The sequence below is a fragment of the Tricharina praecox genome (assembly GCF_024521635.1).
Source record: "Tricharina praecox strain CBS 144465 chromosome Unknown BZA05scaffold_32, whole genome shotgun sequence".
Classification (NCBI taxonomy): Eukaryota; Fungi; Ascomycota; class Pezizomycetes; order Pezizales; family Pyronemataceae; genus Tricharina; species Tricharina praecox.
The window spans coordinates 170,821-182,977 of record NW_026250434.1 but is presented as its reverse complement, the minus strand read 5'-3'; the positions used below and the strand labels follow the sequence as shown (position 1 = coordinate 182,977).

General features: G+C 56.6%; 4 protein-coding genes and 1 non-coding gene across 5 annotated transcripts; 3 read left to right on the top strand and 2 right to left on the bottom strand.

Moving 5' to 3' along the window:
* Positions 1-135: 135 nt before the first annotated feature.
* Positions 136-235, top strand: BZA05DRAFT_t275. The gene has a single exon. It is a non-coding gene; the product is annotated as a tRNA-Ser (tRNA).
* Positions 236-807: 572 nt separating this feature from the next.
* BZA05DRAFT_410415 (uncharacterized protein) lies at positions 808-3,387 on the bottom strand. The gene is made up of 4 exons (XM_051484896.1): positions 2,933-3,387; positions 2,691-2,866; positions 2,514-2,574; positions 808-2,464 (listed from the first exon to the last, which is right to left on the bottom strand). Exons 1-4 carry the CDS (start codon positions 3,003-3,005, stop codon positions 1,107-1,109), a joined length of 1,668 nt encoding a protein of 555 aa, XP_051335655.1. The 5' UTR covers positions 3,006-3,387; the 3' UTR covers positions 808-1,106.
* A 2,698-nt stretch (positions 3,388-6,085) lies between these two features.
* Positions 6,086-7,299, top strand: BZA05DRAFT_343409 (uncharacterized protein; the record flags this gene model as incomplete). The annotated part of the gene is made up of 3 exons (XM_051481079.1): positions 6,086-6,279; positions 6,341-7,003; positions 7,083-7,299. The coding sequence occupies 3 exons, from the start codon at positions 6,086-6,088 to the stop codon at positions 7,297-7,299; spliced, it is 1,074 nt and encodes a 357-aa protein (XP_051335654.1).
* Positions 7,300-8,531: 1,232 nt separating this feature from the next.
* Positions 8,532-10,233, bottom strand: BZA05DRAFT_179775 (PLAC8 family-domain-containing protein). Its single transcript, XM_051479291.1, has 5 exons — positions 10,127-10,233; positions 9,355-9,852; positions 9,090-9,192; positions 8,878-9,018; positions 8,532-8,822 (listed from the first exon to the last, which is right to left on the bottom strand). Exons 2-5 carry the CDS (start codon positions 9,841-9,843, stop codon positions 8,596-8,598), a joined length of 960 nt encoding a protein of 319 aa, XP_051335653.1. The 5' UTR covers positions 9,844-9,852; positions 10,127-10,233; the 3' UTR covers positions 8,532-8,595.
* On the top strand, positions 10,162-11,178 carry BZA05DRAFT_422026 (uncharacterized protein; the record flags this gene model as incomplete). The annotated part of the gene is made up of 5 exons (XM_051485767.1): positions 10,162-10,219; positions 10,312-10,625; positions 10,702-10,853; positions 11,009-11,097; positions 11,150-11,178. 5 exons carry the CDS (start codon positions 10,162-10,164, stop codon positions 11,176-11,178), a joined length of 642 nt encoding a protein of 213 aa, XP_051335652.1.
* Positions 11,179-12,157: the final 979 nt, after the last annotated feature.

Below are 12,157 nucleotides of genomic sequence, written 5' to 3'. Positions count from 1 at the left end.
CGTCTTGCTAACCGATTTCAAATCACATGACCTTTGCGTTCGTCCGCGAGGATCCACGGGCATCCACCGATCCGACGCTTCCTACTCCTTGATAAATTGGGTCAGATCCCATACACAATGTGTGACTAGTAACCAGTCAACGTGGTGGAGTGGTTAACACGTTCGCCTGCTATTCCGATTACGGAGAGCTCAGCGGATGCCTTCGGGCGCGCAAGTTCGAATCTTGTCGTTGACGCTGTTTTTTGCTTTTTCCTTTTTCCTTTTTCCTTTTTCCTTTCATTTCTTTTCAAAGGAAAGGGAGAGAGGTTTATGTTTTTCTGCTTCAGTTCGAAGAGGAATGGGAAGGGGAGGTTTGCCATCGTATCAGTTGTGGCAGGTTATGTAACCGCCCTGGGTATTCATCCCCCACTTTTTCCGACCGCTGATGTATGTGGTAGCTGGCGGGGGCGGGGGAGGATAACGGCGGCTGTTGGATTATGCTTTTATGCTTATGCGTTGACTGACGGTTGTCGCCCGCCCGCAGATCAGATCAGACCAGACCAGACCAGACGATGCCCGGCGGCATAAATTTTACTATAGTAGGGAGTAGATACCTGCAAGGCGTCCAGCGCCTGTGAAAATGGAGGTTAGTTACTGGCAGCAGCAACGATGGAGGTTGAGACAGGCTGAATGGCGGTCTCCACAACTACGGTAGGTACGGTAGAAGACGGAGGCGATGAATCTTTAACAGCGTCTAGTCTGCCATTCATTCTCAAAATAAAGCAGTCCTCGTGAAGCAGAACTTGAATCCATATTTAAGACACATGACCAATACCTACTGGGCGGAAGCTCAGAGTTGATGGACACACGTATGCATGGTGCTATCACTCGGCTTCACTTCCAACGTATCTACATCGATCCATGTAAATACTCAGCCTACTGACCGAAACGCACGATTCGGAACTACCAATTTACGAAACACGGCAGCATGAACTATGAACTATGTGCAATACAACCCGCCCACTCCTCGCGAGTATATAGATAGTATGTAAGTAGATACCTTCGCCCCAGGCGCACAGCGTGCAAGCCTTGATCAAAGCCCCGTCAAAGCCCCGTCACGCTCCATGCTACTCCATCTCAACATACCTCTCCTTCGCCCTTTCCTTCGTCTTCCTAACAAACTCCTGATAGCCACCGCCACCAGACTTCGCGGCCTCCTCAACATCGCCCACCTTCGCCCCCTTCATGCCCAGTCCCGCGCCCGCGGTATACATTTCCGCCACGACGTGATCCGTGCGGCCCTCGCCGGTAGCGCCAAGGCCCTGTCCCTGCGTCCAGCCCATCTTCCCGAGGAGCGCCGCGCCCTTATTTTGCTGTGGCGCTTCGGCCGCCTCGGCCGGCGGCGAGGTCTTGGATTTCTTCTTCTGGGCGTTGCTGGTGGTGGGGACGGTGGAGGGAAAGGCCTGTCGGCGCTCTTTGGCGCGGTCGCGGTATTCCGAAGAGGAAGAAGCAGCGGCGGTGGTAGTAGTGTTCTTGGGCAGCTTCTTGCGCGCCGTTTCGCAGAGCGTCGGGTTGCCAAGGTTTGTGGCGTGCAGGTCCGAGACGCGCTCGTGTTGGTGCAGCTTCTCGGCAGTCTTGAACATGCGCGAGCAGAGGAGACAGGCGAGTTTTTTTAGATCCGCGAAGGACTCTTGCGGGCCCCTGTTCTCTTCCTTGCCCTGCGTTGATGCGGCGGGGCTGCCTTCGCCGCCCTCCGTGCCGGCGGCATTCGCGGCTTGGTTCGCGGCCTTGGGACGGCCACCGTGCAGCTCCGAATGACGGTTCTGCCAGAACTGTAGATGCGCTGGTAGTGTCGCCTTTTTGGCCGCGAGTCTTTCGGCCGCGGAGCCGCCAGGTGCTACCTCTGCTTTCCGCTTCTTGGACTTCTTCTCACCGGCCGCGGTTTCTTTGGTTTCTTCACCCTGCGGATTCTCCTCCGCAGTGTTGAGTACCAGCTCGCTCACGTATCCCTCCTCATCCCAGTAGGCCAATCTCATACCACCGCCTACGGGGGTGAGCGGCAGGAACGTGAATCGCTCCGCCTCGTTCGGTGCGTTGTATACCGGCACGAACACTCCGGGGTGGATGTACGAGATTGCGATTGGCTTCGAGCTGATGGTGAACTTTTCTGTGGTCTCATACACCCTGAAGGCCTTCTGTGCTTCCTGTGGCGTCGAGAACTCGGCAAACCCATAGCGCCACGACTCGTTCGTCCGACGATCGCGCACCAGTAGCACCCGCTTGATGGAACTTTCCGCAGCTCCGGTAGGAGAGGCTGGTGTGGCCAACTTCATGACGCCCTTGGCCAAAAGTTCCTCGTTGACGCCAGCCTCAAGGTTGCGGAAGAGAAGGAACTGCGATGGTGGCGAAGCAGCCATGTCTCTCTCGCCGTCGTTGGTGAAGTACGTAGGTGTTGGATGCGTCAGAGTGCCTGTGAGAGTGACCTCTGCAGCCATGTGAGTTGGCAATCGCAGGATTTTGGACAGACTACAAACCTGATCTCGGGGTCGAACAACGGAAGCACTCCTGGCGTCGCGGATAGTTGACTAGTAGACACTGCAACACGAATCAACAGACCATACGTAGTAAAGCGTACACTGTGGTAGTGGCGGTGGTGGAGGTGGAGGTGGTGGAGGTGGAGGTGGTGGAGGTGGCGGCGGAGGAGGACGTACTACTCGACATCGCCATTCCTCTCCGTCGTCATCTCGCCTGCGTCCTTCCCGCTCCCTCGAAAAAGCGACCCGACATCTGTCATCCCCAATCCGGACAGAAGGTCCAAAGGTATCCACGAATGCCGAAGAGTCGGCAGTTGTAGTGAAATGAATGAAGGCGAATCCTCTCGATACTCCTGCACGGGGGAGAGAGTCAGCCCGGTCGAGCAGTGCACAGCGGACGACACAAAGAGATCAATTACCAGTCTTGCGGTCTCTTATGAGGGTGACCTTCTCAATTCCCGTCAATCGAAGTTCCTCAACAAGTTCTCTCATAATCTGTATGCATTCCAAATCACGCAACCCTGGCGGGCCACGCCGCCACGGGTCCTCGCAATCCCTCTTTCAGCAAAACTGTCCCAGCAAGCAAAACGTGGATGTGGGGGTAATGCAAAGGAAGGCAATGTTGACACTGCATTTGAGACTGAGTGTGTGCGGGTGTGTGCGGGTGGTAACGGTGGGTAGATAGGGGTAACAACGTCATCATCTTGCACCTCTGCTCCAAATCCTTCGATGATCACATCCCTCGACAGGAATCTCTCCGGCGGCGTCCGACTGCGGCTGCGGTCCTGGGGAGCGTCGCGATCGTAGTAGCCACGAGAGTCGGAGCTCCTGGGGCCGCGCTGTGCGCGAGGGGACCGCGACCGGGACCTGGGGCGCGGACGGTGGCTCTGGTGGTGGTGGTTGTGGTGGTGGTCTCTCGGGTAGTGGTGATACCCCCGGGGGTCCTGCGCCTGTGCCAGACGAGAGGAACGGTCGTGCGGCTGATACGGCTCGTAGGAATCACGGCCAGGGTCCCGATCGCGCTCCCGGTCCCAGTCCCGGCCTCGGTCGTAGTCTCTGTAGTCGTCGTCGTCGGCCTCGTGTGCGGGTGAAGTTCGATTGCTGTAGTGCGCCATCTTTGCGGGTGTGTGGGAATGACGTGGAAGTTTGGTGGTGGTAGTTATTAGCGGTGGAAGCGGAGCAACAAGTTGCTTTGGGGGGTTGCAACTAGACTTGCATGGTTGAAACTGAGAAAGGGAAGAATGGCGGGTAATTAGTAAGGTCACGCTAACTGGTGCTTTAGAGGAGGGCGCAATCTAGCGGAACGTTCCGACGCCCTGATGACCTCGACAGAACCCATCCAAAACCATCGAGACGGAGGGACGGGTCTGATTGGCGACGGTCTGCGGTCACGAGCAGCATTATGGATTGTATGTACTACCGTATATAGTAGTATACAGGAACCAAAGACGAGCGATAGTCAGTCAATAATTCCAGGATGTGTAGGTGACTAAGAAAAGCATGCGATTCGTGTTCGTTTATGCAGCAGTCACGAGTGAGAATGATGATGACCGTCACGATCCCAGGACGCATCGCAAAAGCCGAACGCAGAGTAAGTCGAAACTCGCGAGCCATCGGCCTTGTCCGAGCACGGAATCTACCTACCGGTACATACCGCACAGCAGAGTATTGATATCGCGGATGCCCGCTTCGGAAGTTCAGATCTGTACATATGCACACGGTAGATACGGCATCAGCTACCCGGGGAGCTTGTGCAATCGCATCTCCAACAAACCGTCGTCGTAACGTACCAGTGTATATAACTCGTAGTTGCATCTGAAGCTGTGCTTCCGGCAGAGTCGTTGCCCGAGGGACTTTCGCCAGGCAGCACCAAGTTCCAACGTTTCCCCGCCCTCGGGTTATCGTCACCAATCACTGCCAGACTCCAGTCGCACTTGCACTTGCACGGCAGGGTCCATTTATGTATGATTATTACGGCCCTGTTCGGCACGACACCGTATCTTGAAGCTACCACACAAACTCGAGCTTACGTCGGTTCAAAAGCACGCTGAGCGTTCGGCGCAACGTCGTTTAGAAAATACGATCGTTAAAACTCTGTAGTATTCCAAAGCCCAAGTTTGAAGTGGCAACTTGCAAGAACTATTACCGTGGTATTATCTAACCCGCTGAAGTGTAGCGCCGCGCACTCGCCATGGATTCCCATGTATGATGTGTGTAGAGGTAGGCTTCGTTCGCTCTGGGCTTGCCGCTCGAAGCTCGGCTGGAGCTGAAGCTGAACTGAACCGAACCTGCATTGTGGCAGACTGGCTTGGCTGGCTTGGCTGGCTACAGGGACTGAAGCACTGCTCAGCGCAACCACGTACTCTAGATACAGACGGAAGTCGGCGTCGATGCGCTGCGTGTTTCGCGGGCGAGCGGAGGGCGGCCGGCGGCATGATGTATGTCTGTTGCGCGCTCCGGGCGCCCGGCTCGCCGCCAACGCGCGACGGAGCGGAGATCACTTCTTTTGGTCTTCCATCGGGGGTGCTTCGACTTCCATCGGGAGTGCTAGCATCCACGCACTAGTATCCAAGCGTGCCTAAGGCCGTATCCAGGATTCCAAGCCCGCGGCACACGCCGATGGACCCTCAACTCACCATCTCGCTTGTGGTCGTGCAACCTAACCGGACACACCCAAGGCCCGACGACTCCAAGTCCAAGCCCAAGACTCCAAGGCCCCCCCCCCAAATCCACGTGCGATAACAAAGTGAACCCAATAAAAAACTGCCCATGTCCCTCCCAGCTCTGCGCGCTGGCGGGTCAGCAAGAAAGCGACACTGAGCCCAATCCATACCACCACCTCGCAGATCCCCGAGCGCCAATCTGCATCCGCCGAATCCTCGGATAACGCCGGGGCTCGCAGATGGCCGGCGGTAGGTGCGGGGTGCTGGGACGAGCCATCCCATTCCCAACAGGCCCGGGGTATGTAGGACAGACGCAGCAAGCATGCATGGACGATCTTCCGGATCATTCGTAGGTAGCTGATAACTATTTACAATATATTGATGGCGATGGAGATGCGCGGCCATTTGCAATGATAGGGAGGAGATACACACATATCTGAGTGCATGCATACGATGCCCGCCCTCAGGAACAGTGCTTGCGCAGACGGCGTGCCGGTCCACTCGATGCGATGGGCGTGTGTGCTCCATGGCAACACATGGTCTCACTAACTAGCATGTTTTGCGCCGTCTGCGAGCCCTTCCCACACTCGAGGCCGCTCGGAGCTTTATAAGAACTGCATCGGATCCGCAGTGGAGATAGATGCTCATCGGTTCGATCCTATTGCTCACTCCCACGCACACGCACACACACATACAACGACTATTACAACCACCCCTCCCTACGTCAATCCACCAACCCAGTCGCAGACGGCCTTGCTATTGCGGAATCGCCGTGCTCCATTGAAATCGTCGGCCACACACCCATACATCACCTCGCACTCGTCTGCAACCTCCCGTACCGAAATCACACAACCCAACCCAACCCACATAACATCGCACTCGTCTATAACACCCAGTACCTAAATCGGGATGGCCATCTCCGAGCCCCCCGCCTCAACAATGAAACCCCGAAAGATCCCCAAGATCTCACTGCACGATTTCGCGACACGGCGGACCGAGATCGGCCGACAGATCATCGACGCAGCCGAAAACATCGGCTTCTTCGTGCTCGTGGACCAAGAGTCGCCCACTCCCGCCGAGATCGAGGAGATGTTCAGCATCTCGTAAGTTCCCTCCCCGCACCACTCGCGGATCGGAACTCATCTGACCGCCGTCGCTTCTCAGGAAAGCGTTCTTCTCACTCCCCGAGGCCGTAAAAGCAAAGACACCCTTAATCCGGAGCGAAAACACCGGCTGGGAGAGCCGCAGCCAAATTCGGCCGTCTACCGGTCTCCCGGACCAAAAAGAGTCCCTGCAGCTACAATACCACCGGCGCTTCGACGCCTCGTGGCCGTCGGACACCGACCTCTCCCCGGAGCTAAAAGCCTCCATGGCGCGCTTCATGTCGCAGACGCACGCCCTCTCGCAGTCGATCCTGCGCTTCTTCGCGGAGGCGCTCGGCTTCGCGGCGGACCACTTCGCGCGCAGCCACCGTGTCGACCTCCCGTGCGCACAGAACACGCTGCGCCTGCTGCACTACCACGACATCAGCGGCACCGCGTTCCCGCCCGAGTACTGGCGCGCCGGCGCACACACCGACTTCGACTGCTTAACGCTGCTGTATCAGCGCACGGGTGAGGCCGGGCTGGAGGTGTGTCCGGGAAGGGAGGCACATACCAGCTTTGCACATGGAGACGCGTGGACTCCGGTGGAACCCGTCACAGGCGAGATTGTGTGCAATATTGGCGATATGCTCATGGCGTGGAGCGATGATCGCTTCAAGAGCCTCTTTCATCGTGTAAGGTGCCCGAAGGTCGGGGAGAATCAGAAGGAGCGGTTTAGTGTTGCGTATGTACTCGTCATCCCCTCCCACCTCCCCCCACCACCACCCCAACACATGCATCGTTACTGACAGAAGAAAACACAGCTACTTCAACCAAGCCAACAAGAACGTCGAGGTCGTCGGCCCGCTGGGGAAGTACCCGCGGATGACGGCGCACCAGTACATCATGGACGCTGTGGCGCGGAACTTTCGGCAGCTGGAGAATGGGGAGGTCGAGAAGGGGGAGTTACTGGAGTCACCGGAGTCGGAGGCCGAGCGGGTGGCGAATGGCGTGCGAGGCCGAGAATCGAAGGATACATAGAGTACCTAGAGGATTGGGGATGGGATTCCTGCTTTCTGCATTCTTTTCTGCTTTCTAGTTGGTTTGGTTTGGTTTGGGTTGGGTCGGGCTGCGCAGTGAACACTCGGTTTTTTCTTTCTTTTCTTTCTTACGCCTCCGAGTCCCTCCCGAGTCCCGACCTTGAGGCCCTGAGGATGCGACGGTTCGTTCGTTCGTGCGTGAATGTATGATATAACTTCTATTCCACGGTACCTACTTTATTGATCCGCCGCGTGCGCAGGTATGATTTTCATGCCCAGTGTCCACCGGGCGCCTTATGTACCTTCCTGGCACCAGTTCCGACCCCCCGGCATCGTCGTCGGCGGCAGCGGGCAACCTTTCCACAGTATGTTACCAGTATTTCCCGGTCGACGGTCGGCACGTGGCACCCGCCCCGTCCCGTCCCGTCCGACCGATCGGCCCATATCGGACCGTGGGCAGCAGGCTTCGGGTCGTCGTACCATACTCTAGGTACTCTAGATAGCCAGAGGGGTTCGAACTTCGATCATCCCTCATCCCACCACGGTTCACGAGTGACAGCCAACCCAACCCAACTCAACGACACCCAAAGACAAAGACACCTAACCAAACCCAACAACACCCCTTTGCACTTCACTTCCTGCCCAGTCCTGCCCAGTCCTACCCAGTCCCATCGGTCCGTGAACCGTTGAATTCGTGGTTTCATTGCGTGCCTTCCCCATCCCGTCCTACAAATCCCGTCCTACATATCCTGTCCTATCCCATACCATCCCATCCCGTGATCCTACTTACTTAGGGAATAAATACTAGAAATACAATCCTTCCCCATTCCCCGATCCTCCGCTCCGTCATGATTCCTAATCCCATATCCTGCACCAGATTACCGAAATATGAAAGAAACAAAAGAAAAAACAAAAGAAATCCGTGGTATCAATCCATCCATCCATCCAAAACCCTCCACTTTCCAAATTCCAAATTCCACCACAATTCCATTCCCAAAGGCCGATCCCGAGCCCGTCCCATACCCGTTTTGTCCCACCCACCAACCAACCAACCAACCAACCAACCGAAAGATTACGGCGGAAGCTCCCCATACACACACGCACACATACATAAATACACCCACCCAAACCTGGCAGAAAGAAAGAAAGAAAGCAAGATTAAAGAATAAAAGAATATCCGGCCGCTCCCCCAATCCGGCCGCTCCCCCAATCGAGCTCAGTCTCGGTTTCGCTCCCAGTCTCGGCCGACAAAAAAAGCAAAGCACGCCCACAGCCCACAGCCCCCTCCCGCTCTCGCTCACGGATACATCATAGTCGGCTGTCTTCTATACCCGCCATCGCCGACGACGCCGCTTCCAGGTCCGGCAAACCTCCTGCGCTCATCCTCGCGATGAGCAACCTCGCGGTCGTCCTGGATCAGCGCGCAGCACGAGCAGCAGTAGGCCTTCATGCAGTCGTTTGCGATCGAGCCCTCGAGCCGGTAGTTTTCGCGGATGCGCGAGCGCTGCAGCGTTGTTAGGATGACTATGTGCTTGTGTTAGTGGCGGTGGTGGGTAAGGAGGGGAGGGAGGGGGCTTACAGGATACGGGCGCTAACAGACAGAACATGCCGCAGTGGTTGTTACAAGATTTAAACTCGTTGATGTTGGAGTTCGGGACCGTCTTCAGGCGGTGGTAGGTTCGCGAGTACAGAATGCAGGGACACCAGTAGCCCAGGCAACCTATGCGCGTTCACGTCAGCATTTCCATGATCCCCTAGAGTCCTCTGCGCGCCCGGGAGAGGGATATTTACATGTCGAGATATCGCCGAAACCGTCGCACAGGCCGTGACTATACTTCTCCATGCCGTGTTGCTGGTTCGGATGGCCGATTTGTCCCGGCGCGTGGATACCGCCGTTGGGACCCGCTGCAGCGCCAGGCGTGTAGTGGGGGGTTTTCGGCGTTTGCGGGCTTGTGCTGTCGGATGCATTGTACGAAGGGACGTGGATCGGCATCGGGGGCGCCGGCGCTGCTGAACGGAAGCGCCCCGAGGGGCCCTCTGCCTGCGCTGTCGCCATGGGGTTGGGATCGTGCGGATCGAACGCTGGAGGGGGTGAGCGCGGCTGTTCGGGCTGGCCTTGGTCGTAATCCATCTGTGGGAGGCCTTGGAGCTGTTCGAAGGGCGGCGGCGGTGAGCGCGTGTTCTGCGGCGCGGTCATCTGAAAGGTCTCGACTCCGGGAAGTGGTGGGAGGCCTGGTGTATCCTGTGGCGTGCCCAGTCTTTGCTGAGGAGGGTGAGGAAGATGAGGAGGAGGCGCGAACTCCTGTGACGGCTGAACATGGTACTGATCGGCCGAGTACTGCGAGGTTGGAGGCGGCGGGAACGACATCGGCGGGCGCTCTTGTGTTGGCGACTCGGGAACCGGATCGCCGGTATATTGCGAGGTGAAGTAAGGGTTGTTGAGGTTGCGTGAGGGCTCAATCGGCGTATGGAGGGAATATTGACTTGGTTGACTGTCCGCCGGAGAGTGAAGGGTGGAATACCGTCTATCCAAATGGGAATCCATGGTTGAAATCTAGACTTCGTGGTCAACGTCGTCGGTCAGCAAGAGTTCGTTTTTCCGTATTCCACTTCGGTATCGCCTTTTGTGGGAGAAAGGCCCGCGAGCAGCAGGAGGGTGCAGTCGTTGGTATATGTACTGCAGCTGTAGCCCGGCAAACCAGGCTACTGGGTGAGGCACAGGCAGCATCTACTACCTTGTACACATACCGCAAAGATACACCGACCAGGGAGGGGTTTTCTTCTTGATACCACAAGCGAACAATGACATAGGAGGAATAGGGACCCACCTGTTGGATTCTGTTTCACTCTCTCTTCCCAAGAGATGACGGTGAATGTACGGGTCTGCGAAACTGACAGCGAGCTGGGGGCGCAGCGCTTATGTATGTCCGAACGTGGGGGACGGCGAGGGATGCTCAGGATCCAGCAGCAGCAGCAGCAGCGCGTAAGGTACGACTTTGAGCACGTTGCGTAGGGTTTTACCAGTCCAGCAGGTTCCAGCGACAGGGTTCGATGAGTGTCACAGCGTACGACGGGGGACGGTTTCCAGAAGGCGGTGAAGGATTCTGCAGCGTGAGGTTCGACGAGAGGATCGGATGGATTGCCGTAGATGAGCAAACGACGAAGACGAGGAGAGGGGAAGGACGGGCGGACGAAAGCGGATATGTACTCTGGAGGGGACACAAGCTGAAGAATACGAAGAAGATGAAGACGAAGAAGAAGAGGAACAAGAAGAAGAAGAAGGGCAGCCCGCGGCGCCATGCCCACTCCATGCATATGGCTACATCGGTTCGCATACCGTCGTTGTATCTCTACTCCACTCAACTTCACTCTAGTTATGCACCTGCGACCTGTCCGCTCTGAGACTGCCACTCGGGTGCCTACTCTATGCATCTGGTCTCCCATCGTCATTGGCCCGTCCCAACTCCTCTTTGTCCTCCTCGCCCTCCGGTCGCCTCCATCGCAAACTGTTCCGGTCCGCGATGGGCGGGAGATGGATGGGGTTAACCACTATAAGTAAGTCGATAGCGACTCTAGTTATCGGCGAGCGTGGAGTGGGGGCCAACTAACCATGAACGCCAGGGGTGAGCGATTGGCGACGCATGGTGCCCAACCATCCGTCCGTCTCCAGCCCGGGCGCTTACTAGTGCACAAACTAGCCCGCCCCCCAGATGCCTCCTGTGTTTCAACGCCATCTTCGCTTCCTCTCCCTCGTTCCTGACCCACAGAGCTGCCTTGCAGCTTGAAGTCGTTCGGTACGGTATGTGATGTAGGTCCTATACTCTACTCTGCACATCAACCTGCCATTCCAGATGTCCGGAACCGTCGCGCGCACAGCTGACCATTGTGGCTGTGAAGGGTGGATGGCCGATCTCGTTCGTTGCGCGGCCACTCCGCTCGGCGGCGGTTGCACTCGACTTTGGCTGGATGGCTGCCTTACGTTCGTTGCCTGTTGGTTTCCTCTTTGGTGCGTTCGTCTTGGTGGCGGGCGAGTGCCGGGGTCGGCCAGACATAGAGCCCGTCCATGATCGAGACCGCCCATGATCGAGAGAGACCACTGACCAGCCAAGGGTTGCGACGTTTTGGCGTGGCCGAAACTCTGCTGGTCCGCGGAAGATGATTGATCACCAGCAAGTCGGACGTAAAATTACGCCCCCCTCTCCCCCTCCCGCCCCATTCCGCCGTCACAGAGCGGCCTCAAACAGAGTCGGGCTTTCGGCCAGCCAACCACTGCGATCTTTGCCCATTCTTGCCACGGCTCGTGGCTACGTATGAGTCCCTGACGGTGCCGATAATGGTATGTAGGTGTGTATCGGAAGCGGTGCGATGAGTAAGTTGTAACAGCATACGTAACTGCGTAACTGCGTAACTGCGTGCCGGTGTCGGTTAACTAGAAGCTATGTATCATACCACCCATCTACAGCCTCAAAGAGTGACGCTTGCCCGTCTAGGCCAGGCCAAGTCGAGATCTTTGTTGTTTCTCAGCGAGAACGTGGTCCACGACGCTGACAAACTGGCCAGCCCGAACACTGACAACTCTGCTTTTCTCCCCTCCACTCTGCTCAGTGCTCACTGGAAGAAGCGCCGATGTTTATTTTTGCAGTTTTGCAAAGTCCGAACAACGCATCTCTATTCTCCCCGTGCACCTCTCGATCTTGATATTGGTACTCTGGAGTACGTATGCAGTGGTCGGCCACGAGAAGACTCCCAGTGCCCATGCGAACGCCAATGCACATAGACGCCCGAGTTTTTTCTTCTGCTTTTTCTTCTTTCTTTCCTGCATAACTACTAGGTACTACTCTACTCTATGAGTCCAGGTA